Source organism: Oncorhynchus masou, chromosome 12 (assembly GCF_036934945.1).
Source record: "Oncorhynchus masou masou isolate Uvic2021 chromosome 12, UVic_Omas_1.1, whole genome shotgun sequence".
NCBI lineage: Eukaryota > Metazoa > Chordata > Actinopteri > Salmoniformes > Salmonidae > Oncorhynchus > Oncorhynchus masou.
This window is the reverse complement of record NC_088223.1, coordinates 41,236,048-41,262,658: the sequence shown is the minus strand read 5'-3', so window position 1 is coordinate 41,262,658 and position 26,611 is coordinate 41,236,048. Positions and strand designations below refer to the sequence as shown.

General features: G+C 44.7%; 1 protein-coding gene across 1 annotated transcript in view; it reads left to right on the top strand.

Moving 5' to 3' along the window:
- Positions 1-26,611, top strand: part of LOC135550103 (RNA-binding motif, single-stranded-interacting protein 3-like) — a 215,314-nt gene that overhangs the window by 117,017 nt on the left and 71,686 nt on the right. Inside the window, exons 5-6 of the mRNA XM_064980589.1 lie at positions 8,910-9,067; positions 12,761-12,840. Of these exons, the coding sequence (XP_064836661.1) occupies positions 8,910-9,067; positions 12,761-12,840 (238 nt within the window). The remainder of the gene's footprint in view (positions 1-8,909; positions 9,068-12,760; positions 12,841-26,611) is intronic.

The window sequence follows — 26,611 nt, the reverse complement described above, 5'->3', positions numbered from 1 at the left end:
ATCTTGGGAGATGAGGAAGCATCCTGATTGTGGACATTATTGGACTTAATGAGACCAACCTGGGAATTTGATCAAAAAATGTATTTTGTCTGCCTTTTTTAAGTCCTAGCCTGTGTGTCTTCTTAAGGAAGAGAGTTGAGGCCGTCCAGGACACTGTGCCCATCTTCTTCCATGTTAATAATGGATTTTTGATATGAGCTCCACATGAAATTTTAATCTCTGGAATATTAGCTCACCGAGGGAGACACAAAATCTAATCAGTGGCCGTGATTAAGCGCGGGTGAAGCACATATCGACCCATTTTAAATTCACATGAACCCTTCATAAAAATGTATGAGGCTTGGTACTGACGGCTGCCGTGATTTTAGAGGTGTTATGTCTGTTTTGCTGGGAAAAGGTGTGATCTTCTCCCACGTACATGCCTGTGTAAAGGAGAACATGAGGGAGAGAGAGGTAGCAAGTCTGTAGGTTCCCTTCATCTGGTTAATATAGTTGTCATACCAGTGAGCTAATGTAAAGGTTTGTGTGGAGATGAAGATATGTTTTTAAATGTATGTTGAATGTGAATTAATATTCTTAAACAGATTGCTAATGATACAGCTTTTCTACTACATATACATACATGTTGCATACACATTTTACGTGGTACTTTTATATAAATCAGTCACATAGCAATATGTGAATTACCAAACATAAGCTCTTTAATCCTGCTCCTCAGCCACTCTCAGCCCATCCAACCCATCACCATAGACCACCCTCGTTTGGTTTCCATGTGCCATTTAGTTTTCAATTGTGCTGTGATGTTTTACATCATTTTTTAACATTTCCAATCGTGTATTATCCACAGATTGTGAGCTAAAGAGGAAAACCTTTCCTACCAGTATTATTATATTATTTATTGACTGACGATGGCTTTCCAAATTGCCCGACACTGCTGTTTGTGAGGTTAATTTTGTATGTTGTGATTTATTTATTTTCTACCATTCCTGAACCTGTGACCAGAAACAAGCTACACAGCTGCAATACCAGAATAAATGATCCATTGATTCTGGTGTGTGTTTGCTTTTTCTCACGTACATGCTGCACAACCGCATGACACGTCGTGGCACATTCCCAACACCCTGTTTGCCAACCCCAAACTATCTCTGCCCGATGAATAATTTACCACCCAACCCAGGATGCCAACCCAGCCCACCTCCCGCCTGGATTGTGCCTCTTAGCCTTAAACAAAGCCCTTGCTTCCTGACTGTCTGACAGTGTGCGGAAATCCTTAATAATGTATCACCACCTCTTGTTCCCTCAAAGGCATCTAACATCTTCAGCAGATTAGAATATATAACAGTACCAGCTACCTATTTTACATAAGTGGCAATAAACCATATTCCTATGCATTTGTCAAGGGGCACAGTGCTGTGGTGGTACCGGGTGGGTTCATGCAATTAAAGAGTGTGAATAAGTGTTAAGGTACACGCAACTAAACACCTTGGTGCCTCGGCGGGGTTGGTCGTACTCCCCTCAGCCGCCGTTGACATAGATTGTCGCAGGAAGTGAAAGAACGCTAGGTCGGTAATTCATGTGAGACATTAGACTCAGTTCCGTAGCAACGTATGCTAATTTTAGGATAGGTTCTGTGGCGGAGCGGAGTGGTGGATTAGCAGAATGAAACAAACTCGTCATCGAGGTGAACGCAAAGGTGGCGCTTTTGACTCTGGTGAATGGTCAGTAACAGACTGCGTCCAGACTTACTGCGCAGTTACATTGCATTTCATTGGCGTAATGGCACGAGCAGTTAACGGATCGATTGCGTTGTATGCCAGATCAGGGGCAGAAAGGAGAGCAAGAAAGAAGGGGTGAAAGGGATGGAAAGAGAAACGTACTTCTGCGGCCGTGTCGCACACGTTTGCTTTCGCCTCGTTGTTGCTGTGTTATAGTCTTGCAGTTATGACTTAATATCAGGCCGGCAGTTTAGGATCTGTTTGTTTTTTAACGTTCCGTAATTGACAGGAAATGGCCGACTTGGGGACGTCTCATCTATTTGCATGAATTCTGGGATGTGGATTTTGTTAGCCTAGTGTTGAGCATAGGGACATTGCGTGCTCTCGCTCGCTCTCTCTCCGTGGATGTGAGTGCATGTGCGTGCATTAATGCATGAGTGCTAATGTGTGTGTTTGTGGGAGGGGGGGGGGTGGCGGTGGTGGTGATATCTGTACTCTCACATGCTCACAGAATTCCATAGTGCCCTCTTAAGGACCTAAATCCCCTCAAACACACGCTTAACACATGTAGCTCTGTATCCCTCCCCCCCCCCCTTCACCCCCTTACTATCCCCTCTATGTGGCTGTCGAGAGTGGGGACAGTGCAGCGGGCAGACAGAGGGAGAGTGGCGGCTTGGACGTGCTTGACAACAGAACATTCAAAGGCAGGTGGCTTGATCCCAACATTCGGGGAGGGGGGGGCTATTGCTGGGAGCAGAAGAGGGCTCATCAAAGAGCCTGTCTGACTGACAGTTTTTTGTACTGCTGCTTTTTTTTCGTCTCTGGCTCCTTCTGACTCCTGACAAATTAAACCCGGGGCTGCTTTTGAACTGAGGGGGATGTATTCGTCCGCTTTCTCACACGCCCTCTCCTTCTCTCCCATCTCCCCCTTTGCCTGTCTCCCTCTCTATATCATTCTCATTCCCCACCTGGTTGGTGGAGCTTTTATACGGGTACCACCGACCTGGGCTTCCACGATGAGCACTTAGAACACATTCTACTGTATTTTGCCCTCTGGCGACACATTTGAGAAAGCATATATCCACACAAACAGATATCCACATATCCACACAAACAGAACTGTTTCGTTACTAATAGCCCTCCCCAGAAACACTATAGTCTTTGTTTTTAATTGCCCCCCACCCCCAGCTACCGTTTTGGCGCCCTCCTGTGGCTGGGGGTCATCCAATCGTCTTGAGCTCCCTTACCCCCTTGAAGACAAGAAACTGTCGGCGCTCTGAAAACGAATCATGAGAGGCTGTAGAGCCAATTACCCAGCATGCTCTAATCCTCTCTTTCACTCTAAAAAGGAAGGGGAGGGAGGGAGAGGAGAGGGAGGAAAATCAGAGCACCGGTGTAGTGTCAAATACAGTGCCCCCAGTCAAGACGCACATCTGTCTGTCTCTTCTCGCTTTTATCATTTCAATGAATACAACCTGGATGGCCTGGAGGCAGATCGTGAACACTGTTAATGTCTTTCTACTTAAGTACACGGCGAAGGCAACAAGGGCTTTCTTTTATGTGTCATATCTCTCTCCATGTCAAATCAGAGCTCATCCTCTCTCTCCCCTCCCTCTTTCTCGTTCACTCTTCTTCCCCTATAATGAGGTAATATTCATTGAAATTACACTGAGGTAAACAGAGCAGTCCTTAATATGAGAGAGGCTGTTGGCTCAGGCGTGGCGTGCCATCCGTCATCCCCATCAAAGAGCCCTCACAGCCTGCAGGCGTTCCATTAACCTTCTATAGCACAGCTCAATGGCAAGAGGATGCTTCGTCAAGGCCCCAGCAAGCAACGACTCTCTCTCACACACACACACACACACACACACACACACACACACTTAGACATACAAACACACACACACCCGCTCATCCTCATACCCTTGCATATGCACACATACACTGGTACACACATTATGACATGCACTTAGACAAACATACACAAACACACACAGTCGCCTCGATTACTGTTTCATTTAAGGCCCGACAGCTGAGCATGTGCATTGTCTAACTATGTGAATCAGTGTCTGCCTTAATGTTGAATTTAGCATATCTGACGTAATTCTTAATACTGGCCTTCTGGAAATCAATGGGCTGTTATGGAATAAAACGGTATAGAAGTCGCTTTTAATTAAGAGTTGGAAGCTCACTTTGTACTACCTCCATTACGTTAAACCCCCCAATAACTCATGAATACACTGGAAATGTAAAACATACTTTAGCAACTTGAGTTCCTAGTTAGAAGACCAGTGTTTTCCTGTTTTTCCAGCATGGGTTTTTGTCCATGATGGGCTTTAATCTGATCCTACATGTCCTGTTCGATAAGACACTTAATCAGAGAAAGGACCGACAGTCGGACGGAACAAGACATCTGAGATACTTCCTGTGCTCTCTATCGATAACGAAGACAGAGGGAGGAAGCAAAGAGAGAGGGAGGAAGCAAAGAGAGAGGGAGGAAGCAAAGAGAGAGGGAGGAAGCAAAGAGAGAGGGAGGAAGCAAAGAGAGAGGGAGGAAGCAAAGAGAGAGGGAGGAAGCAAAGAGAGAGGGAGGAAGCAAAGAGAGAGGGAGGAAGCAAAGAGAGAGGGAGGAAGCAAAGAGAGAGGGAGGAAGCAAAGAGAGAGGGAGGAAGCAAAAAGAGAGGGAGGAAGCAAAAAGAGGGGGAGGAAGCAAAAAGAGAGGGAGGAAGCAAAAAGAGAGGGGGAGGAAGCAAAGCAAAAAGAAAGGGGAAGCCAAAAGAGAGGGGGGAGAAAGCAAAAAGAGATGGAGGAAGCTAAAAGAGATGGAGGAAGCTAAAAGAGAGAGGGATTAAGCATAAAAGGGACAGGGAAGAAGCACTGGGGAGTGGCTAAACATCTACACTGGACATTTTTACGATCCTCATCAGTCACAGTTTGTTCCCCCTACATCTGAACGAGGCCATTTTGAAACGGTCATTTCTGTTGATGTCTGAGTCGGCTTTTGTCATTCCTCTCTGTGGTTAAAGTGAAGTACCATCTATTGGGCGGCAGGTAACCTAACTGTTAAGAGCGCTGGGCCAGTAACCGAAAGGTAGCTTGTTCAAATCCCCAAGTAGACTAGGTGAAAAATATGCAAGTGTGCCCATGAGCAAGGCACTTAACCCTACTTGCTCCTGTGGGTCGCTCTGGATAGGAGTGTCTGCTAAATTACTAAAATGTAAATTTATATGTGTTAGCCCTCAGGGCTGCTAGCCTGTGCTGCTAGCAGCACAACACAGCCTGCTCCCATTAAGTTAATGGGAAGAGGCTGCTGGTAAAGTGAATTCCTTGGCTGGCATTATTGGCATTATTCTCTGTGGCTAAAGTGAAGTATCATGTCTAGGTGTCAGCCCTCAGGGCTGCTAGCTAACCTGTTTGCCTGCTAGCTGTATCACAGCACACCTTTCTCCCATTCAGGAGAATAGAAGACGCTGCTGTTCAAATTTAAGCCTTGCCATGGCTGCTTGTACTCCAGTGTGGCCCTGTATACGGCGGGCTAAAGGGTGTGTTGAGATGTGCTGGTGGTTGTCCAGACTGGCCGTATTGGAGAGACGCTGCTGGCCTGCTGCCACCCTCTCTCCCTGGCGCTGCCCCGCCAGCTGTGCCCCCGCTAGCTAGAACCCTCAGGCGCTACAGACCACACGTTAGTGTAAACATACACACACACACACACGGACATAAAAATACCACACACACACACACTCACAAGTTGGCATACATACATACACACACCCATACACGTGTACATGCACAAAGTATTCATACCCCTTTTTTTGTGTTACAGCCTGAATTCAAAATGGATTACATACAATACCCCGATAATGGCAAAGTGAAATATCTAATTTACACACGGTAAATATTCACACGCCTGAGTCAATACTGTGTAGAAGCAACTTTGGCAGCGATTACAGATGTAAGTCTTTTTGGAAAAGTCTCCAACAGCTTTACACACCATTACTGTTTTTCAAATTCTTTAAGCTCTGTCAAGATGATTGTTGATGATTGCTAGACGGACATTTTCAAGCCGATGTAGCCCTTTCCTGCAGTCAATGACCAAGCGTGCCCTCTTTGGCCTCATGGGTGGAATGTTATTCATATTTTTCATTATTATTATTATGAAATGACTATTTTTTTTTAACTTTTTACTTTGAAAATCTGGTTTTTCTATGTCAAACAGTTTTGTTATATTTCAGTCTTCTGTGATGTACAGTTGAAGTCAGAAGTTTACATACACCTTAGCCAAATACCTTTAAACTCAGTTTTTCACAATTCCTGACATTTAATCCGAGTAAACATTCCCTGTCTTAGGTCAGTTAGGATCACCACTTTATTTTAAGACTGTGAAATGTCAGAATAATAGTAGAGAGAATTATTTATTTCAGCTTTAATTTCTTTCATCACATTCCCAGTGGGTCAGAAGTTTACATACACTCAATTAGCATTTAGTAGCATTGCCTATAAAACTTAAACGTTTCGGATAGCCTTCCGCAAGCTTCCCACAGTAAATTGGGTGAATTTTGGCCCATTCCTCCTAACAGAGCTGGTGTAACCGAGTCAGGTTTTGTAGGCCTCCTTGCTCGCACACGCTTTTTCAATTCTGCCCACACATTTTGTCAGGGCTTTCTGATGGCCACTCCAATACCTTGACTTTGTTGTCCTTAAGCCATTTTGCCACAACTTTGGAAGTATGCTTGAGGTCATTGTCAATTTGGAAGACCCATTTGCGACCAAGCTTTAACTTCCTGACTGATGTCTTGAGATGTTGCTATCCACATAATTTTCATCCCTAATGATGCCATCTATTTTGTGAAGGGCACCAGTCCCTCCTGCAGCAAATCACCCCCACAACATGATGCTGCCACCCCTGTGCTTCACGGTTGGGATGGTGTCCTTTAGTTTGCAAGCCTCCCCCTTTTCCTCCAAACATAACGATGGTCTTTATGGCCAAACAGTTCTATTTTTATTTCATCAGACCAGAGGACATTTCTCCAAAAAGTACGATATTTGTCCCCATGTGCAGTTACAAACCATAGTCTGGCTTTTTTAAGGAGGTTTTGATGTAGTGGCTTCTTCCTTGCTGAGCGGACTTTCAGGTTATGTCGATATAGAACTTGTTTTACTGTGGATATAGATACTTTTGTACTTGTTTCCTCCAGCATCATCACAAGGTCCTTTGCTGTTGTTCCGGGATTGATTTGCACTTTTCGCACCAAAGTACGTTCATCTCTAGGAGACAGAATGCATCTCCTTCCTAAGCGGTATGATGGCTGAGTGGCCCCATGATGTTTATACTTGGGTACTATTTTTTGTACAGATGAACGTGATACCTTCAGGCGTTTGGAAATTGCTCCCAAGGATGAACCAGACTTGTGGAGGTCTACAATTATTTTTCTGAGGTCTTGGCTGATTTCTTTTGATTTTCCCATGTTTCCAAGCAAAGAGGCACTTAGTTTGAAGGTAGGCCTTGAAATACATTCACAGGTACATCTCCAATTGACTCAAATGATGTCAACTAGCCTATCAGAAGCTTCTAAAGCCATGACATCATTTTCTGGAATTGTCCAAGCTGTTTAAAAGCACAGTCAACTTAGTGTATGTAAACTTCTGACCCACTGGAATTGTGATACAGTGAAATAATCTGTCTGTCAACAATTCTTGGGAAAATTACTTGTGTCATGCACAAAGTAGATGTCCTAACCAACTTGCCAAACCTATAGTTTGTTAGCAAGAAATGTGTGGTGTATGTAAACTTCTGACTTCAACTGTATATCAAGTTTAATATTGGGATGCAAACTTAAAATTGAATACATTTCAACTCTATATTTGACATGGTACAGGTGTCTTCTTTTTGTTAAGCACATAACCATGAGTGTGAGGTGAATGCTTTTGTTTCAACGTAGATTTGTTTAAGACTATCAAGAATCACTCTGTGTGACCCTGATTTAGTCCACTGCAGTGAAAGGTTAAGTTAAAGCTGTAACAAGGCCACTCAGGAGCATTTACTGTTGTCTTGGTCAGGAACTCCCGTGTAGAATTGGCCTTGTGTTTTAGGTTATTGTCCTGCTGAAAGGTTAATCCGTCTACCAGTGTCTGATGGAAAAACAGACTGATCCAGGTTTTCCTATAGGATTATGCCTGTGCTTATAGCTGTATTCCGTTTATTTGTATCCAAAAAATCTCCCTAGTCCATGTCGATGACAAGCATACCCATAACATGATGCAGCCACCACAATGCTTGAAAATATGAAGTGGATACTGAGTGATGAGTTCGGGTAAAGAGATGGGGTAGTCATTCAAAAATCATGTTAAAACATTATTATTGAACACTGGATGAGTCCATGCAACTTATTATGCGATTTGTTAAGCTAATTTTTACTCCTGAACTTATTTAGGCTTGCCATAACAAAGAGATTGAATATTTTATTGATGCAAGACATTTCAGCTTTACATTTTTCATTCATTTCTTTCAAATCAAATTTCCACTTTGACATTATGGGGTATTGTGTGTAGATCAGTGACACAAAATCTCAATTAAATACATTAATAATACATTTAATACACAACAAAATGTGGAAAAAGGTGAGTGAATACTTTCTGAAGGCACTGTATTTATTATGTTAAATGTGTCATGTATAGTGTCTAAATACATTTTCCACCTCTGGGATATTAAAGTTAATCTTATCCTATCCTACATTCCCTGGCATACTCCACACACACGCACACACACACACACACACGCTGGCATGCATAGATTACTGGTACATATGCTGGCACACACATACAGTATTATCCACGTACACAGATTCCATTGCACAGATACAGTATGCGTGACCACGCACACTGCTCGCATAGACGAGTATAGCAAAGCGTGCTCTGACTGCGTGTGTGAATGTGATTGTCATCATCGCGGAGACCAAGCTGTTTCTGAGTTCACACAGAGTTGCCTGTGATGAAAGTTGTTTCGTGACAGCTCGCAAGGCACTGGTTGTACATATTTGAAGCGTAACCGACGCATTCTTTCTCTCTCTCTCTCTCTCTCTCTCTCTCTCTCTCTCTCTCTCCTTGTGTATCTTTGTTGCTGTATCATTCTTACACCGTATTAACTGTTGAGACAATACCGTTTTTCAGAATCTGAATCGCGCTCTCCCTCCACAGCAACAGGAGCAGGACCCCACCAACCTGTACATCTCCAACCTGCCGGTGTCCATGGATGAACAGGAGCTGGAGAACATGCTGAAGCCCTTCGGCCACGTCATCTCCACGCGGATACTGCGGGACGCCAACGGGGTCAGCAGAGGGGTCGGCTTCGCCAGGTATACCTGCTTGGAGCACACGCACTCCGTTGACAAGTGTTTTGAAGCCTGAAGGGTAGTGCCTGCCTGCGGCCTGTGGGTTGGATGCGTGTGGGAGAGAGAAAAAGACACACGCATACACACGCTGCACATACTTCTGTTTGCACATCATCCGGCCGTTTGAGGCTATACTTTCCCCCTGTAAAACTTGAGAGTTGACCCTGCTATCCCTTCAAAGTCGTTTACGTCCCCCCCCCCAACACAACACAACACTCCCGGCTTGTTTACCCAGAGGAAGGTGTTGATGAGAACAACGACACCATCTTGCAGGGACTTCTCTTATTCAGCCTGTGCTGCAGTCCCCTCCTATTCCCCACTCTATTACAGCGGGTTACAGAAGGACAGGCAGGCAGACTCCGACAGACTAACGCGGACATATACACGCACGAACGTACACACACGGCTGTCACAGGCCACCTGTTCAAATGGGGGAGAAACAAAAACCGAAAGAGAAAGGCGAGGGTGTGTCCGAAATGGTACCCTATCACCTATATAGTTGATATATTCCCTGGGCTCTGGTCTGAAGCATTGCACTAAATAATCTCATACGGCCCCAACCATTTGAGACTCATTGGGTGTTGAGATAGAAGGCCCCAGCCTCTAGTCCACAGATGTTGAGGGACAGAGGGGCATTAGCGAGAGTAAACCTTGCTAAGTGTTTCTGCACTCCTCCATTACTGTTATCAGAGCCCATTACTGGGGGCTTCGCCGCTAATCACTGTGGACAAGACCACCTGATGTCTTTAACCATCATGCATTGCTCCCTGCTTCACGCAGAGCAGCCAGGAAGAGGAAGAGGATGGGTGGCTGTCGGGAGCTCATCAGACCTGAAAGAGATAAGGGAGGGGGGGGGGGGAGAAGGGAGATGAGAGAAAGAATGAGAAAAAAGTAGAAAAGAGAGAGAGAGAGAACAGGTTTTAATAGAGGGAGGGAGAAAGTGAACGGAGAGAGGTCGAGAAAAAGGATGGAGAGAAACAGAGTAGGTCATAAAGAGTAGTTGTCAGTCTGGGTCTGATCCAATTGCTCACAAGAGCGATACATTTTCCCAATTACAAATCAACCTCTAGTTTCACTTGTGACAGAAGTTCGTTACCATATTGCATACAGTATAAAATCAATTCAAGTCCACACAGTGCCTGTGGTAGGGCGATGGGTTGACTTAGAATTGCGTTAAAGAGAGAGGTTACCTCTGCTCTATGCAGGTTCTTTCCTCTCATCTGGGGCCTCTCTATCATTGTGAATACAAGGAGGGAGGGGCCGAACTGAGAGTGTGTAATTGTGTTAGTGTGTGTGTCTGGGACGTGTGCGCTCCATTTGGATCACTGGCAGAAGTGGTAGGTGAATGTGTGCATGGCAGGCCGTTCAAGGCCAGTCACTCTGAAAAGGGCTCCGTTGACTCATACTGCCACAATGAGACAGAGGGACCTGATCCACTTACACTACAGGACCCACTGCCAGAGAGAGAGTGAGGGGGGAAGGTAACAGGGGTGAAGACAGATGAGAAAGAAGACAGGTGAGAAAGATGGAGAGTAAAAAAAAATAGGTAAGAGGGGGGGGGGGGAGATGGATAACAGAAAGAAATGGATGAAGCATGTGAAAAATATGGAGGGTAAAAAGAGGTAGATGGGTATGGAAAAGGGGGTGAAAGAAAAGGGAGAGAGAAAGGAAGGATGGAACAGAAAAAGAGAAGTACGAGAGCAAGACAGAAAGTAAAGAATGGCGGATGATAGCGGGGAAGGGGAAGCTAGTAAGTGATATAGAGTGAGAGATGGATCATAGACCCCTTCCTGGTACGTACATATTTAGTTGATCAGTGGTCTGAGTCGGGGCGGAGGGAGGCGAGGGTTTAATACGATCTTACTTTGTTCTCTGTAAATGAGATGAGTCACAGTTGCACTGTGTGACTCCACTCCCTTCGTAACGCCACCCTTCCTGTTCCATGACACACGGACAGTCCGCTCTCTCTCCAGTCTCTCATGTCCCATAACTGCTCACTCCACTCACTTTCCTCAATTAGCCCAGGAGAATTTGGATATCACTGTAAATCATAAAATGACTCAGCCACATGCTGTAAAGCTCTCAGCCGTGAGCCAAGGGAAACAATATGTGTCGTCATAGGGCCTCGAATCTAAATTGGTTCAACATAGAAAATGTTCCATGCATACTTAAACATATTACATATATTATATGTTATGTTTTAGGGCCTATACAGTGCATTGGGAAAGTATTCAGACCCCTTCCCTTTTTCCACAGTTTGTTACAGCCTTATTCTAAAATGTAATAAAATAAAATAACAATCTATACAAAATCTAGATTTTTTTTTTGCAAATGTATTAAAAATGTAAAAAACAGATGCCTTTTTTACACAAGTATTCAGACCCTTTGCTATGAGACTTGAAATTGAGCTCAGGTGCATCCTGTTTCCATTGATAATTCTTGAGATGTTTCTACAACTTGGAATCCACCTGTGGTAAATTAATTTGTTTGGGCATGATTTGTAAAGGCACATACTTGTCTATAAAAGGTTCCACCGTTGACAGTGCATGTCAGAGCAAAAACCAAGACATGTGGTCAAAGGAATTGTCTGTAGAGCTCTGAGACAGGATTGTGTCGAGGTACAGATCTGGAGAAGGATACCAACAGCATTGAAGGTCCCCAAGAACACTGTGTCCTCCATCCTTCTTAAATGGAAGTAGTTTGGAACCACCAAGACTTCCTACAGCTGGCTGCCCAGCCAAACTGAGTAATAGGGGGAGAAGGACCTTGGTCAAGGAGGTGACCAAGAACCTCTTACAGAGCTCCAGAATTCCTCTGTGGAGAAGGGAGAACCTTCCAGAAGAACAAACTTCTCTGCAGCTTCAACCAATCAGGCCTTTATGGTAGAGTTGCCAGACGGAAGCCACTCCTCAGTAAAATACTTTTGCCAAATGGAACCTAAAGGACTCTCAGACCATGAGACACAAGATTCTCTGGTCTCTGAATGGACCTTGAGTGGCCCAGCCAAAGCCCAGACTTGAACCCGAGCAAACATCTCTGGAGAGACCTGAAAATAGCTGTGCAGCAACGCTCCCCATCCAACCTGACAGAGCATGAGTGGATCTGCAGAGAAGAATGGGAGAAACTGCCCAAATATAGGTGTGCCAAGCTTGTAGCATCATAACCAAGAAGACTCAATGCTGTAATCGCTGCCAAAGGTGTTCAACAAAGTACTGAGTAAAGGGTCTGAATACTTATGTAAACGTGATATTTAAGTTTTTAAGTTAGAGTACATTTGCAAACATTTCTATAAACCTGTTATTGCTTTGTCATTATGGGGTATTGTGTGTTTGATAACGGTTAGATTGATAACGGGGAAAAAACGATTTAATCCGTTTTAGAATAAGGCTGTAATGTAACAGTGTGGAATAAGGCAAGGGGGCTGAATACTTTCCGAATGCACTGTATACTGCCTGGTTTACGTGTTACGACGTGTGACACAACAACAATGTATGCCCTCACTACACTTCTGGATAAGAGCGTCTGCTAAGTGACTAAAATGTCAAATGTAGATGTGAAAGGACTGTATTGTATGTTTTATAGCAGGTTTTGTGTGTTCATCATGTGTAATGCCCCCAGTTGTATTAATTTAGCCATGTCCTTTTCTTTTTGCTTCAGGATGGAGTCCACGGAGAAATGTGAAGTGGTGATACAGCATTTCAATGGGAAATACCTGAAAACCCCACCAGGCATTCCAGGTAAGAAGACTTCCCTCTCTGCTTAAACATTCCTCTCACATCCTTCCCCCTGCAAATCACCCATTTTTAACAGAGAAACCCACTCTCCCTACCTCCGAAACCCTCCGTTCCCAATTCAGTTATGTTAATTTCAACTTTCCTCTCCTTGATAGATTGTGTACAATTGCACTTCTGACACCCGACGCAGAGCGTTGTCGCTAGCTCTCTCACTAGCACTCTCCTCCCATTCAAAAAATAAAAAAAGGGCCTGCCTGGCTATCGCTGACTGTTTGACTCAGGAGCTTCTAGGGAAGCCGAAGCGCTCTTAATATTCACACTGTGGGCCTCTCTGCTGCTCCGAAATCCACTTAAGAGCTGCCTTTCCTGCAGCCAACCTGCCAACGGGACCCAGAGAGAGGGAGTGAGCGAGAAAGGAGAAGGAATGCAAGAGTGGGCTGCCTCAGCAGTTTTCAGGCCAGGTGCAGTGGTGCACTAAGACCCCTATTCATTTCAAAAGGGAGCTGAGTGCAAGAGGGTTTCCACAGGGACACAACATGGATTGCCCTTAGAATATAGTCCCTTACAGTACTGTCCCCATTTTTTCAATTGCCCGTAATCCACTGAGCCCACTGCATAGGCTATCCCACTAGCCGTTAAAGGCATGGGCGTATATTGGCTGGGATGTAATGGGGAAACCTTTTTAAAGTGATAATATCACACTGACCTTCCCCTTTAAGTGTCCCCTCCCAGGTGCTTGGGGGGAAGCTATTATGGTTTATAGATTCTAAGGAAAAGTGCCAATGGACTGATTTCTAGCTGATCGCTGAAAATCTTGTCTTTGTATGTCATAAAACATAATTATCATTCTGCCCCTGAGCAAAGTACTGTTCCCTGATTCAGAGGGGTTGGGTTAAATGCTGAAGACACATTTCAGTTGAACACATTCAGTTGGACAACTGACTATAGTCAGTGCCTCTCTGTGTATAGAGATTGAAATGAAATATCTTTTTCTATCAAAACCCTGCCCACGTTGACACTGTCTGCCAAACGGAGATCCCTCAACAACATGCTTCTAAACATCAAACTCAAATGTTCTAGCTGCAGGTCCCCAGAGAGCAGAGCTCAGAGCGCCTGGCCTCTTTTGTGAGGCAAAGCAGATTCCCCTCCTCAGGGCTGTGAAGGCCACAGCACTAGCGTAGTTTAGCGTAGCGTAGCGTGGTGTTCTGTTCTGGTCGGCCACAGCGAAGCGCAGCCTAACGGTTTTATAAAAGCCACAGCACTAGCCTAGCGATAGCGTAGCCTAGCGATAGCGTAGCCTAGCGATAGCGTAGCCTAGCGATAGCGTAGCCTAGCGATAGCGTAGCCTAGCGACAGCGTAGCGTGTTGTGAAGGCCACAGTGTAACTTTTTGTAACTGTTGTGTCGTGGTGCTGCTAGTATTTCCCCTGAGCCTGTTGCTATTCAGGGCAGCCTCTGCATCCATCCTGTTCTGACAGCTCAGGGGCTCCCCCCGGTGCCCCTCAACACATGCTCAGCATGCTAGCCTAGTGTGTGTGAGTGTGTGTGTCAGACGGACGTGACTAGCCTTCTCACACTGTACCCAAGACAGACACTCACACGCGTACGCACTCGCCCACCCATGCGCGTGCACACACACACACAAAACCCCTCATCCTGACCCGAAGGTGCAGTGTCAGCATCTGCATAATGCTAATGACCTCCTTTTTCTTTCATATCACCATTTAACCCAACCCAGAAACGCAATGTACACATTCCTCTCTCAATGTCCTCAGCTTGCTAGAGTTCCCTCTGGCCGACATTTTGACAAGCCTCTGAATTGCCTGCTTGGCCACTCCATCATATTTAGCCAGATAGAGAGATGGGGCACGGGCTCCGCCACCAGTTATGGCTTTTCTACTCAGGTGTGTCCAGTTGCTGTGCGAGGATATAGAATTGTCACCCCGTGTCCCATAGGAGGAAGTAAATATCCGGAAGTCAGCTACAGATCATCAGTTAATGTCAAGGTGCCGTAGGGAAATAAGCAGGTTGCCATATGGGCAGGAAGTCCGTGATTCCAAGATGAGGCGAGTACAGAGCTGGAGATGTGTGGTGCAGATGCAGGGAATGGAATTGCACAAATGAAATGCAGAAGGAGGTCATATACTGTACATTAAGTTGTACAGTTACCATATAGGAAAACAAAGCAAATGTTACCCAACTACACAGTAACTACACTAGTTACTAAATATTTTCGAACAAAGTGACGTGAGCTCGTTTAATTTCAATTCAATAAAGTGACACTAAACTTTTAGCATACTGATTAATTTATTTTCCTATGTGTTGCCAAAGCCTGTGTGTGAGATGAGATGAGGATTGAAGCAGTCAGCTCTCCCCTTGTTTGATCCAGAGACATGATCAATCGCTCCGAATGGGGACCACAGCTGTTTAGGTATTCTGTGCAATGCGGCAGTCAACGCTCCCGCCTGCGCCCGTTCAACTCAACTCAAACGTGCGCACACACACACACACACACACACACAACGCTCGCAGGAGAGAGATTTTATGAAAACAACACCCTTGTTTTTCAGTGTCTGTTTAGTGTAAACAAAAGTACATTTCTTGAATTGTCGCTAAAGTTGTAGAACATAGTGAGAGTGAGACCCAATATACAGTTGAAGTCGGAAGTTTACATACACTGTGCATGACACAAGTCATCTTTCCAACAATTGTTTACAGACAGATTATTTCACTTATAATTCACTGTATCACAATTCCAGTGGGTCAGAAGTTTACATACACTAAGTTGACTATGCCTTTAAACAGCTTGGACAATTCCAGAAAATGATGTCATGGCTTTAGAAGCTTCTGATAGGCTAATTGACATCATTTGAGTCAATTGTAGGTGTACCTGTGGATGTATTTTAAGGCCTACCTTCAAACTCAGTGCCTCTTTGCTTGACATCATGGGAAAATCAAAAGAAATCAGCCAATTCCTCAGAAAACAAATTGTAGACCTCCACAAGTCTGGTTCATCCTTGGGAGCCATTTCCAAACACCTGAAGGTACCACATTCATCTGTACAAACAATAGTACGCAAGTATAAACACCATGGGACAACGCAGCCGTCATACCGCTCAGGAAGGAGATGCGTCCTGTCTCCTAGAGATGAACGTACTTTGGTGCGAAAAGTGCAAATCAATCCCAGAACAACAGCAAAGAACATTGTGAAGATGCTGGAGGAAACAGGTACGAAAGTATCTACATTCACAGTAAAACAAGTCATAAATCAACATAACCTGAAAGGCCACTCAGCAAGGAAGAAGCCACTGCTCTAAAATCACCATAAATCCAGACTATGGTTTTCAACTGCACATGGGGACAAAGATTGTACTTTTTGTAGAAATGTCCTGTGGTCTGATGAAACAAAAATAGAACTGTTTGGCTATAATGGCCATTGTTATATTTGGAGGAAAAAGGGGAAGCTTGCAAGCCGAAGAATACCATCCCAACTGTGAAGCATGGGGGTGGCAGCATCATGTTGTGAGGGTGCTTTGCTGCAGGAGGGCCTGGTGCCCTTCACAAAATAGATGGCATCATGAGGGAGAAATAGGATGTGGATAGCAACATATTGAAGCAACATCAATACATCAGTCAGGAAGTTAAGATTTGGTCGCAAATGGGTCTTCCAAAGTTGTGACAAAATGGCTTAAGGACAACAAAGTCAAGGTATTGGTGTGGCCATCACAAAGCCCTGACCTCAATCCTATAGAAAATAGGAAAAAGCGTGTGCGAGCAAGTAGGCCTACAAACCTTACTCAGTTACACCAGCTCTGTCAGGAGCTTCACTCAACTAATTGTGGGAAGCTTGTGGAAGGCTACCTGAAACGTTTGACCCACATTAAACAATTTAAAGGCAATGCTACCAAATACTAAACTTATGTAAACTTCTGACCTACTTGGAATGTGATGAAAGAGATAAAAATCTGAAATAAATCATTCAATCTACTATTATTCTGACATTTCACATTCTTAAAATAAAGTGACGTGGAGTTTAAATGTATTTGGCTAGGGTGTATGTAAACTTCCGACTTCAACTGTAGATGCATTGTGATTTACCGGGGTGAACAAGAGCATTTGGAAAACCAAAGGCAGAGCAGATAAAGCTAATTTCATCCTCCTGGCCGTGTGAGCCTAGCCAATTAAGTCCTTCTCATTCTCATGCAATGCATTGAAACGGCTTATCATGGACACCCGTTTCAAAATGAAGATGTATTACCCCGTGTTCCATTCTGGCAGGTGGACCGATCTCATACTGCTCATCTCATGTCAGCAAGACGAATGAACTGACTAGATTAAAAATACAATACTACTTCAACCTATTGTTGCTCTTTGTTCTTGGAATTGGAGTGTCGTAGGGAACAGTCAAATGACAGCTTGCTTTGCTTGATCAGCACAGTGAGGGTGTTTCTAGATTTATTTTGGGAATAAAAGAAGAATAAGGGTTTGCCAAGACTCACATTGCTGGGTGATAACTTCAGTAATCACATGGATACAGACACACCAAAATCAGGTCAAGACTGATTTTCGTAGAGCCAACATGGTTGCACAGTTGAAAGTCAGCTCCAATTGCCTAATAGAAGCTCTATAAATTATGGAAATCACATCAGGAAGTGGTGATGGTCCTGGGAGACAGAAGCCAAATGGAAACATGCAAAATGTACTTGCCCTTTCCTGCTCCTCTTTCTCACAGTCCTTTTCCATCCCCTCTGCCTGTTTTCATTACTCCTCTGCAAACCACAGTGTCTCCCAGGCTCTTTCTTGGATGTATCTCTCTATGTATCTTTTATTCCAAACAACTGACGACTAAAGCCGCGTTCCTCCCGACGACTGCAGGCAGCAGTGCTTTCCCATGTTAAACATCTTCACATATGAATGTGGTTGCATTTGGAAAATCCTTTCCTACTCCCCAAGTTTCTCTGATTTACTTCCCTTGTTCGTGAGGGATTCCGATGACACCCAGGCCTTTGGTTTGATGAAGCCTCCATACCCACTCGCCCACCGCAGACTCACCAGATGCCAGAGAACCAAGGGCCAACCCTGGCAAGCCTCCCTCTCCTCCCTCTCCCAAAGCTCAACCAGTGCCAATAGACAGTCAGAATGTTGGCCCGGTGTTGGCCGAACTACAAATCCCATCATTCTTAGCAGAACAATGAGGCCTGGCCCACCGGGGCTGCAGGCAAAGCTCCCTCCCAAGCCGTCCGACCAGCCTCAGCCAAGGCGCTCTGATGCCAAGATATAGCAGAGACAGCGCACAGTATTAAACATCCCTCGCTGAATTCAGGGATGTCCCAAATCACTTGGTAAGTCATAAAAGCCCTTCTGAAACTGTCAGTCATACTTGAGTAATCCATGTTAATTTCTCAGATCCCTCCCACACTCCCCTGGCTAATAAGCGGCCTGTCTGATGTCCAATTTTGTCTTCCGCCGATAGATTGTACTTAACACGTTACAGAGCTGAGCAGGATGGAGGTTTGTGCTTCTGGATTGCAAAGCAGTGTACATAAGCACGTGTTTGATGTATGTGGGATGTAGGTTGATCTGGCATTGATCTGCACTTAGTTTTTGAATGAAACTCAATTTTATCGTGTATTGTGTATTTTTGTATCATTATCCATTGTTTTTGAACCAATATAAACTATATTTTTATGTTTCTCAGTCGTGATTGCATTATTTCACGGCAACACTATCATCATTTCTGATATGCATAGCAATGGATAAGAATTATCCTCCATGGTCCTTTAAGAGTGTGGAAATACACTTTTGAGAAAGATATTGCATCTTAATGGAATCTGTTCCCGTAGGGTAAACCCTCTGGCTTGCCTGCATGTCTCACCATTAAACCAGGGAGACACAGGAAGTTATTCAAATCCCCAGTAAATCACAGATTCTCTACGAAGGATACATCCCCCCCCCCCCCGACGTGCACTTTCTCATTAGACTCTTATCTCACCCACAGACAATCGTCTGGATTTGTCACGCTTTGTTTGTTTTGCCACTGAACTATATCAATCCCTGGCACCGCGCGCATAGCCGATGATGAGGAAGAATCTCTCTCTCTCTAGCTCGCTCTCTCTCTCTGGGACTGTCGCAAAGCTATGAAATGTGTTCAGCGACTGCACTATGGCAATAATAATAGTCCTCGAAATTTGGTTAAAGGAGAGAGGGATGCTTTAGCTCTGAGGGGTTTTAGGCGTGTGTGGTAATGATGGACTTTGTTCTCCACTCATCCAAGTCTAATGTGGAGAGAGAGAAACGGAGGGAGAGAAAAGAGCGATGGACAAAGGAAAGGAGGGAGTGGGAGGTGGAAAGAAATAAAGAGAGAGAGAGAGTGAGAGTGAGTGAGAGAGAGAGAGAGAGAGAGAGAGAGAGAGGGGTGTACAGATCAAGATAGAAATAGAGGGCGAGAGACAGAGGACAGAAAAGGAGCATAAAGAGAGAGGGAGAGACAACCCAGAGTTTAGAATCCTTCCAGTCGGCCCAAAAGTTTAGGGGCCTTTTCTCTGCCTGTGGAGATCAAAGGATGACCTTGGTTGTGAGATGGTCTCCTGGACATGACCCTGCTCAACCAACCCCAGCTGTTCTCTGGATTGATCTCACTCCTCTCTCATCCTCTCTCATCCACCCTCCCCTCCTCACATTATAGACATTCCTTCTCTTCATCCCTCCCTACTCAGCTTGTTTTTGGATGCAGTTCTATGCACACAATATTATTGTTGGAGCCAAATGCCCGTTTCGGGATTTATGTGAAATTCACTGTTTCTGCCCCATTAGAAATTAAAGCTAGTTTGTGTATAATAATATAATATAATTATTATTTTTTTATTATAAGCTAAACTGAAAACCCTTCAGCATATTTGGAATGATGGCAATATGTTTGCAAATGTTGGATAGGTGCAAACTGTAGTAACAGTATCCGCATACAGTTTAAGCATAATGTTTCCTTATTTGGCTAGATTTGTGAGATGCACATTAATCATGGAACACCACCGCTCTGGACATGAAGAATTATTCAAAAGTTTGAACCCAGGGACCTACTGTTACGGTTTGTTGACAATGAACCCTAATTATGTTGAGCTGCTCCATAGTTAGGTCACAGGACTCATAGCCCGGGGCCACGGCTTGTCTTGCAGACTGAAGATTTGAGATTGCTGAGGAGGGTAGTGTGGCCTTGGCATCTGTGATAATTTTGGTATTCTGGATACGTGCATTCCATGGCTCAGTACTCTACTCCCCTCCGCCTCCCACTAGCCATCCATTTTGTTAGGTCAGGGAGTTTGATGAAGAGCTTTTTCTGAAACTCATATGTGTAAAGGGTATAGTGCGTTGAAGATACGGTAGTTAGTATTCACCCCCTCAACTGTGGAGCACCATCATCGCACTATTTGAACAGACGTATAGCCAAACGAATATGCCATTATATAGTGACAAATAAGAAATATCTCCTACACTAACACATTTTTCAACTTATGTTACGCACAACTACAATGGTGAAATGTCACTATTTTGACGCATTCGAATGTTGGCTTAAAATTAGTACATATTGGGAAGTAGACAAATATAACTTGGCTGACACAGCTTGCTCTGCACTGACCTTTAGGCTGCTTGTTTGTGTCTAATGTCTGTATGTCCCACATCCTGTGTGGTGGGAAAACTTGGGCATCTGTTCCGGCTCCCGACCGAATGTCATTGTCACCGTCGTCCGCCACCCCAGTTTGTCCCAGGACACCTACGACAGAGAGATTAAACCTGACAGTGGCCCGAAATAGAGCTGGTCTGCCATTAGAGTTGGAAACGGGGTGTGTGGGAACACACAGAGGTCACGCTTACAGGTATTTTTGGAAATGCTACCGGACCTCTCGCACACACACACACACACACACACACACACTCACAGGACCCCCCGGAGGACAAACAGACACACGCACACACAGACACACTCAGACACCACACACACACACACACACACACACACACACACACACACACACACTGGACTATGGATGGTCATTCATCCTGATCCAACAGCGGTCATCTTCTATGTCCCCCTTTTCCCCTAGACTTCCTTTGGGAGAAACATTGCATGGCAATGTTTCTCCTTTCTCACATGGGTCTTTGGCAAGTCTATTTATTTTAGTGCCTGCTGGCTGGCATTTCTGAGATGAAGGACAGTGGCAACTAGCCTTGGTCGGAATACCGTATATACTGTATAACGGGGTATATGGAAGTAGCCACGGGATGGTTTTTCAGTACCGTTGAAACAATTACTTTGATGTATAATATTTCAAATCGAATGTAATTTTATTTGTCACGTGCTGAATACAACAGGTGTAGACCTTACCGTGAAATGCTTACTTACAAGCCCTTCACCAGCAATGCAGTTCCAAAAACATATTTATTAAATAAACTGAAGTAAAAAATAAAAAGTAACACAATAAAATGACATAACAATAACAAGGGTATATACAGGGGATACCGAGTCAGTGTGTGGGGGTACAGGTTATTCGAGGCAGTTTGTACATGTAGGTAGGGGTGAAGCGACTATGCATAGATAATAAACAGCGAGTAGCAGCAGTCTAAAAACAAAGGGATGGTGGGGGGGGGGGGTCAATGTAAATAGTCCGGGTGGCCATTTGAGTAATTGTTCAGCAGTCTTATGGCTTGGGGGTAGAAGCTGTTAAGTAGCCTTTTGGACCTAGACTTGGCGCTCCGGTACCACTTGCCGTGCGGTAGCAGTGAGAACAGTCCATCCTCTGACACCGCCTAGTATATAGGTCCTGGATGGCAGGAAGCTTGGCCCCAGTGATGTATTGGGCCATACGCACTACCCACTGTAGCAGCTTACGTCGAGCAGTTGCCAAACCAGGCGATGATGCAACCGGTTAGGATGCTCTCGATGGTGCAGCTGTAGAAATTTTTAAGGACCTGGGGACCCATGCCAAATAATTTCAGTCTCCTGAGGGGGAAAATGTGTTGTTGTGCCATCCTCACGAGTGCCTTGGTGTATTTGGACCCTGATAGTTTGATGGTGATGTGGACACCAAGGAGCTTGAAACCCTTGACACGAATCAACGGGGCTGTAATGCAGGTGTATGCAGGCCCCTGTTCGGCCCTCCTTTTCTTGTAGTCCACAATCATCTCCTTTGTCTTGCTCACATTGAGGGAGAGGTTGTTGTCCTGGCACCACCCTGCCAGGTCTCTGACATCCTCACTATAGGCTGTTTCATCGTTGTCGGTGATCAGGCCTACCACTGTTGTGTTGTCAGCAAACTTAATAATGGTGTTGGAGTTGTGCTTACCCACGCAGTCATGGGTGAACAGGGAGTACAGGAGAGGACTAAGCACACACCCCTGAAGGGCCACACTGTTGAGGATCAGCGTAGCAGATGTGTTGTTGCCTACCCTTACCACCTGGGGGCGGCCCGTCAGGATGTCCAGGATCCAGTTGCAGAGGGAGGTGTTAGTCCTTAGCTTAGTGATGAGCTTTGTGGGCCCTATGGTGTTGAATGCTGAGCTGTAGGCAATGAACAACATTCTCACATAGGTGTTCCTTTTGTCTAGGTAGGAAAGGGCAGTGTGGAGTGCGATTGAGATTGTGTCATCTGTAGATATATTGGGTGGTATGCGAATTGGAGTGGGTCTAGGGTTTCCGGGATGATGGTGTTGATGTGAGCCATTGATCAGCCTTTCAAAGGACTTCACGGCTAACAACGTGAGTGCTACGGGGCGGTAGTCATTTAGGCAAGTTACCTTCACATTCTTGGGCACAGGGACTATGGTGGTCTGCTTGAAATGTGGGTATTACAGACTCAGTAAGGGAGAGATTGCCAATGTCAGTGAAGACACTTGCCAGTTGTTCCGCGCATGCTCTGAGTACCTGCACTGGTAATCCGTCTGGTCCCGCGCCCTTGTGAATGTTGACCTGTTTAAAGGTCTTGTTCACATCGGCTATGGAGAGTGTGATCACATAGTCATCCGGAACAGTTGGTGCTCTCATGCATGCTTCAGTGTTGCTTGCCTTGAAGGGAGCATAAAAGGCATTTAGCTCGTCTGGTAGGCTCACGTCACTGACGTCACTCGCGGCTGTGTTTCCCTTTGTAGTCCAAAATAGTTGGCAAGCCCTGCCCCATCCGACGAGTGTAAGAGCCGGTGTAGTAGGATTTAATCTTAGTCCTGTATTTACTCTTTGCCTGTTTGATGTTTTGTCTGAGGGCATGGAAGGATTTCTTATAAGCATCCGGATTAGTCTTCCACTCTTTTAAAGCGGCAGCTCTAGCCTTTAGTTCGATGCTGATGTTGCCTGTAATCCATGGCTAGCAAAACAGGCCTGTAGTGTAGCATTTGCGTTATCTGACCACTTCCGTATTGAGCGAGTCACTGGTACTTCCTGCTTTAGTTTTTGCTTGTAAGTAGGAATCAGGAGGATAGAATTATGGTCAGATTTTCCAAATGGAGGGCGAGGGAGAGCTTTGTATGCGTCTGTGTGTGTGGAGTAAAGGTGGTCTCGAGTTTTTTCCCTCTGGTTGCACATGTGACATGCTGAAATGAGAAAGAAAAGAAATGAGGTTAAACGGATTTAAGTTTGCCTGCATTAAAGTCCCCGACCACTAGTAGCGCCACTTCTGGTTGAATATGTTCTTGTTTGCTTATGGCCTTATACAGCTCGTTGAGTGCGGTCTAGGTGCCTCTATGGGTTTGTGGTGGTAAATAGACGGCTACAAATAATATAGATGAGAACTCTCTTGATAGATAGTGTAGTCTACAGTTTATCATGAGGTACTCTACCTCAGGCGAACAATACCTTGACTTCTATAATATTAGACATCACGCATCAGCTGTTATTACCAGACGTAGCTACTCTTTCCTGCCAATGCACAGAAAACCCAGCCAGCTCTATATTATCTGTGTCATCGTTCAGCCACGACTCGGTGAAACAACTTAATATTTCAGTTTTAAATGTCCCGTTGTTAGGACAGTCTCGACTGTAGATCATCAAGTTTGTTTTCCAGGGAATGCACGTTGGCCCATTACCAATGGTAATTTGCGATTTACTCAATTGCCTACGAATCCTAACAAGGCACCCCGACCTTCTCCCTCTGTATCTCTGCCTTTTCTTCACGCAAATGACAGGGATTTGTCCCTGGTCTCCGGAGAGCAGCATATCCTTTGTGTCGGACTCATTAAAGAACAAATATTTGTCAGTTCGAGTTGAGTAATCGCTGTTCTGATGTCCAGAAGCTCTTTTCGGTCATGAGAGATGGTAGTAGCAACTTTATGTACAAGATAAGTTACAAACAATGCAAAAAAAATGAACAAAATAGCACAGTTGGTTAGGAGCCCGTAAAACAGCATCCAATCCTCTGGCGCCAGTATTATTTGTATTTTATTTTTTATTTAACCTTTTATTTAACTATGCAAGTCAGTTCAGAACAAATTCTTATTTTACAATGACGGCCTACCCCGGCCAAACCCTAACCTGGACGATGCTGGGCCAATTGTACGTCACTCTATGGGACTCCCAATCACGGCCAGTTGTGATACAGCCCGGGATTGAACCAGAGTCTTTAGTGACGCCTTTAGCACTGAGATGCAGTGCCTTAGACCACTGTGCAATAGACTTGTGCAGTACATTAGGAGATAAAGAAGATTGCGTTCCTCATTTCACCGGTCACATGGTGTTTGTTTACAAGCACACAACAACAAGAGTCACTCACTGTTTTGCACAACAGTTGATTCACAACAAAATGTTTGCCAGCTAGACTTCTTATAATTATTAAGTTAGCCATCTTAAAATGTGCTAAATGCTCTGCAGTTGTGCATTTGGTTTGCTAATTTAGTAGCTAGTTAGCTATCTAGCTAAGTGCTTAACTTCTTGCAAAATCAAGATTTGCTTGGTAACAGCAGAAAATCCCCTCGCTGTCTCGGATCTCAGAGGCTCAGTGTGGTTTGAAAATAGCTCCCCTTGTGTTCACTGCCAGTATTACCGAATATCCCGGGACGTTACAAGATCGGTAGGAAGGTATGATAATCTGGATATTGCCCAAGCCTAGTGGAAATACACCTGCATCAGACCTCATCTTATCCCTCACTTTCTCTGGCTCTTTTTTTTTTACTACCTTTTCTCTTACAGCTCTTTGTCTCGCTCTTTCCTACACACACACACACACACACACACACACAGACAGATACAGACATAGACACACACACACACACCAAATATATATTTTTACTCTATCTCTGTGTCGCTTGCTCACAACCCCCTCCCATCTTATGAGTCCATTGCTTTGATTACCTCCAGCCTGGACCTGAGATTGTCTCACGGAGAAAGGCTTGACTGTGGACTGCAGTGGGACAGTAATTGCCAGAGCCTTCCTCTGTTCTGCAGTCAGTCAATGCTCCGGCATTCCACGTCTGGGCGGAAAATATGAAGCTGTGGTGTCTGGGGCCACCCCTGCAGCTCTCCGCTCCACCGCTCTCCTGGCTGTGGATCTTACACCCGCTGGACACACTAGTAATAGGGGAAACACAACAGTAACTGCCCATGGAGGCAGGCCAGACACTTTAAGACACAGTGCTGTGCCGAGGGGGAATCGGGTTCTGAATCAGGCCTCTGAGAGACTCAAAGTGGCTTACATGCTTGTTTTAGTCTTATCTGATCGATTGAAAAGCAGAGCCATTGTATGTATTGCTTTCTTTACAACAATGGACTGTGTATGTAGGTGGCTCACTGTGTAGGCTTATCGGCGTAGCTGGCTAATTGCCTATACACTGCCCTATTCACGGCTCTTGCTGAATTGTAGAAATAGCAGTAGTGGTTGTGGGCAGAAGCCGTTCAGTATTACTGATAACAGTGATGTAGTTATGATAACAACACCACCTAATTGTTCCATTGAAATGACCTAGTTCATACACATTTATGAATAACATTATTAAGCAATTCATATCCGTCTTTCAGCCCCAGACATAATCTCGCCGCCAATGTACCCCACGATACATTTTGTTTTGGGGGATGTCTTATTTGTGGACGGGCACTCGGCCTTCTGCGAGAGGGGGCATGTGGAGTGTATCCAATTTCAGGCTGAAAAGCAAATGGCGTTGGAGATCAAGGATTATACAGCACATTTTTAAGTAGAGCGGCTGGCTAATGATTCTGTTGGCTCCCTGTGAGCCCAGGGCTGCGTTTTCTCTCTAAAGCTGCTAAATGTTGCTGTTAATACCCGTGCTATCACCACTATCACCTCTCAATCTGAAGCTTTGCCAATGGTCCGGCATAAATGGGGGTCTGGGGTTCCTTATAAAGGAAATCTATTTTTATGTGGTTGAAATTAGGACCTAGAAAGATAAGTACATTCTCCGTGTTTTTCTACAGCTGGGCGTTTGATTGGAGGATGCACAAGCATTGCAGTTACATTGAAATGCCTTTTTAAGATGCTTTAAAAAAAATACCTTTTGGCATACAGTAGTATAAAGCATAAAGTATACACTAAAATGTGAATACTTTCTCAGGATCAACAGCTTCTTAAAGCCCTAATTAGGCTTTATTACGTTATGTAGGTTATAACCATGGTAACGCTGCTATTGGCCACCCTGTTTTAGCATCTTATTACCACAACAGTAACTGATGAGGTCCCGGGCAGCCAAAGTTCCCGTATTGAGGTTTGGCTGTGCAGTTTACATTTTGACATTGAAATCCTACCCAGTCATCCTAACCTGTGTAGAACAGGCTGATGTGTTGC